This window comes from Anabrus simplex, chromosome X (genome assembly GCF_040414725.1).
Source record: "Anabrus simplex isolate iqAnaSimp1 chromosome X, ASM4041472v1, whole genome shotgun sequence".
Taxonomy (NCBI): Eukaryota; Metazoa; Arthropoda; class Insecta; order Orthoptera; family Tettigoniidae; genus Anabrus; species Anabrus simplex.
Window position 1 is genome coordinate 67,262,817 of NC_090279.1, and position 3,528 is coordinate 67,266,344.

Genomic DNA, 3,528 nt, shown 5'->3' on the forward strand with positions numbered 1-3,528 from the left:
TGACCTCCTGAATCCAGGATATCTGCTATATTTTGCTGGAATCCTACAGGTTGTGCTTCAGTGAATGAACTATGTAACAGTATGGCTTCTCTTCTGTGTGTGTCAGCATATGAACAGTTAGGTCGGACTGCCTTTCTTTGTGAATGATATGCCACAGAGATTGCAACTGTTTGGTATCAGGCCTGTATGGGTCCGCATATGATCGGTCAGAATGCCTTTCCTAGTGAATGATTTGCCACAGACATTGCAGCTGCAACGCTTCACGCCTGTATGGGTCCGCATATGATCGGTTAGTTTGCCTCTCTTTAAGACTCGCCTGTATGTCTCCGCATATGTTCGGTAAGATTGCCTCTCTTTATGAATAATTTGCCACAGACATTGCAGCTGTTAGGCTTCTCGCCTGTATGGGTCCGCATATGATCGGTCAGACTGCCTTTCCTTGTGAATGATTTGCCACAGACATTACACCTGTAAGACTTCACCCTTGTGTGGGTCCGCATATGAACAGTAAGACTGCCTTTCCTTGTGAATGATTTGCCACAGACCTTGCACCTATATGACTTCTCTCCTGTATGGGTCCGCGTATGTTCGATTAGTTTTCCTCTCTTTATGATTCGCCTGTATGGGTCCGCATATGTTCGGTTAGACTGCGTTTCGTTGCGAATGACTTGTCACAGACATGCAGCTGTATGGCTTCTCGCCTGTAGGGGTCCGCATATGATAGGTCAGGCTACCTTTCCTTGTGAATGATTTGCCACAGACATTGCAACTCTAATGCTTCTCGCCTGAATGTGTCGGCATCTGTTCGGTTAGTCTAACTCTCTGTATGAATGATTTGCCAGACATTGCACCTGTATGGCTTCTCGCCTGTATGGGTCCGCATATGTTCGGTTAGTTTACCTGTCTAATAAAATGATTTGCCACAGACATTGCAGCTGTAAGGCTTCTCGCCTGTATGGGTCCGCATATGAATGGTCAGCCTGCACCTCTTTGTGAATGATTTGTTACAGACTTTACAACTGTAAGGCTTCTCGCCCGTATGGGTCAGCCTATGATCTGTCACACTGCCTTTCGTTGCGAATGATTTGTCACAGACATTGCACCTGTAAGGCTTCTCGCCTGAATGGGTACACATATGATCGGTCAGACTGCGTTTCGTTGCCAATGATTTGTCACAGACATTGCAGCTGTAAGGCTTCTCGCCTGTATGGGTCCGCATATGATCGGTCAGATAGCCTTTCCTTCTGAATGATTTGTCACAGACATTGCAACTGTAAGGCTTCTCGCCTGTATGGGTGCGCATATGTTCGGTTAGTTTACCTGTCTGTATGAATGATTTGCCACAGACATTGCAACTGTATGGCTTCTCGCCTGTATGGGTACGCCTATGATCGGTCACCATGCGTTTCGTTGCGAATGATTTGTCACAGATATTACAACTGTAAGGCTTCTCGCCTGTATGGGTACGCATATGAATGGTCAGCCTGCACTTCTTTGCGAATGATTTGTTACAGACTTTGCAACTGTAAAGCTTCACGCCTATATGGGTACGAATATGATCGGTCAGACTGCGCTTAGTTGCGAATGATTTGTCACAGAGATTACATCTGTAAGGTTTCTCGCCCGTATGAGTCCGCGTATGATTGGTCACACTGCCTTTCGTTGCGAATGATTTGTCACAGACGTTGCACCTGTTAGGCTTCTCGCCTGAATGGGTACACATATGAACGGTCAGACTGCTTTTAATTGTGAATGATTTGCCACAGACATTGCACTTGTAAGGCTTCTCGCCTGTATGGGTCCTTATATGATATGTCAGACTGCCTTTCTGTATGAATGACTTGCTACAGACATTGCACCTGTATGGCTTCTCGCCTGTATGGGTCCGCATATGTTCGGTTAGTTTACCTCTCTGTATGAATGATTTGCCACAGACATTGCACCTGTATAGTTTCTCGCCTGTTTGAGTAATCTTGTGGTAAGATAAACTGCTTTTCTTGACAAATGATTTACAACATACAGTGCAGGAGTTAGGCTTGTTGTCTGTGTGAATACCCGTGTGACCTGCTAGTTTTTTCCAGCTGAAGGATTTTCCGCAGACGTAGCAGCACTTTCGGTTCTCGCCCGTGTGAGACCGCATAACGTCCGGCCTTTTCCTGAAATTATTACGAGATACTGAGCATTCTTTTATAATCCCACCTTTATGCAATCGCGTGTCCCCAGTCAGCATTTTCCTCTTTGTAACGCAATTATCAGAAATTCCGCACACTTGGAGTGGGTGGATCCTGAGGTGCTTCGACAAGCTGCTTCGGCTACATAACACCTTTCCGCAGTTATCGCACTTGAAGGGTCGATCTTCCTTGTGTCTCTTCAGATGTTGCAAGAGGTCCAACTTCCTAGCCAGGACTTCACTGCACACACTACACCTAAAAGTAGATGATCCGCCTTCCGGAGGTTGATGATCTCTATAGCTCACCTCGGGTCTCGATCTATAGTGACAAATTAAAACCATGTGACCAATGGTTCAACAGCCAAATCCACTACAACTCTCACACAGGGGATTTGCTACTGGACATTCCAACCACTGATATCCAGTGCAGAGGGCTCGTTACTCATACACATTACATTCCTGAGGGTAAACATCATCTGAGTTTAAATTTCAAAAGCTCTCACTTGTTACGAGAATATGTTGCGTCTTTTCTTAATCACGATATCAGGCGCAAGAAACTTGTCACGGTTTAGAAATGTACGAGTTAATAGACAACCTCATTTGAAGAAAGGATGAGAAGTGGTCCAGCCTAAAAGGGTAAATACTCATACTACCTCCTTAATCCAGCACATATTATTCTATCGAAATGCGTAGTCTGTTCTCCTACATAAAGAACGGCATATGCTTTGGAGTTTTGATCTTGTTGAAGCAATCTGGGCTTTGTTGCAGGGAAGTATTAGCTTTTGTAAAGGACCTTGTTCTTGAAGTTGTTTGAGAGAATCTCTGTGCTGTAGATATTAATAAAGTTGAGAACGTTTGCCGACATTCAGCAAGATTTGTTGAAACACGGCTAATCTTTTATGAATGTTATTTTGTCACACAAATATACATATTGTATTTGTACATTGTTATATCACTATAGCATTTTATTATGTCACTGTGTCGCTTTTCCGAAATATGTATCTTTGATGTGCAATCAAACATAGCCAACCTATATATAGGACGGTAGGTTTATACAAGGACGTTCATACTTACTACCATGTACTACATCAGTCTACGTCTTAATTCCTGTATTTAACACGGTAGCCACTAATCCTGATGGAATCCTGGCAAAGCTGAAATATAACAAGTATACGACGGCTCTCTCGCTAGCATTGATACTGTCTTTTCTCCTCAAGACACTGCTGTTAAAGACATTATGAAGGCAACACAGAATATGGCATTGGTGGTAGCGTTTTATTACAATGTCCTAATATCCTAATTTTGAAACCAAACGCAACCTATCATGCCCTTGATTATTCTTACAAGTATTACTTTAA

The 3,528-nt window shown here is 43.5% G+C and overlaps 1 protein-coding gene across 1 annotated transcript; it reads right to left on the reverse strand.

The window, feature by feature from the left end:
• Positions 1-904: 904 nt before the first annotated feature.
• Positions 905-1,471, reverse strand: LOC137503280 (zinc finger protein ZFP2-like). The gene has a single exon (XM_068230825.1). The coding sequence runs from the start codon at positions 1,469-1,471 to the stop codon at positions 905-907; it is 567 nt and encodes a 188-aa protein (XP_068086926.1).
• Between the last annotated feature and the right edge of the window lie 2,057 nt (positions 1,472-3,528).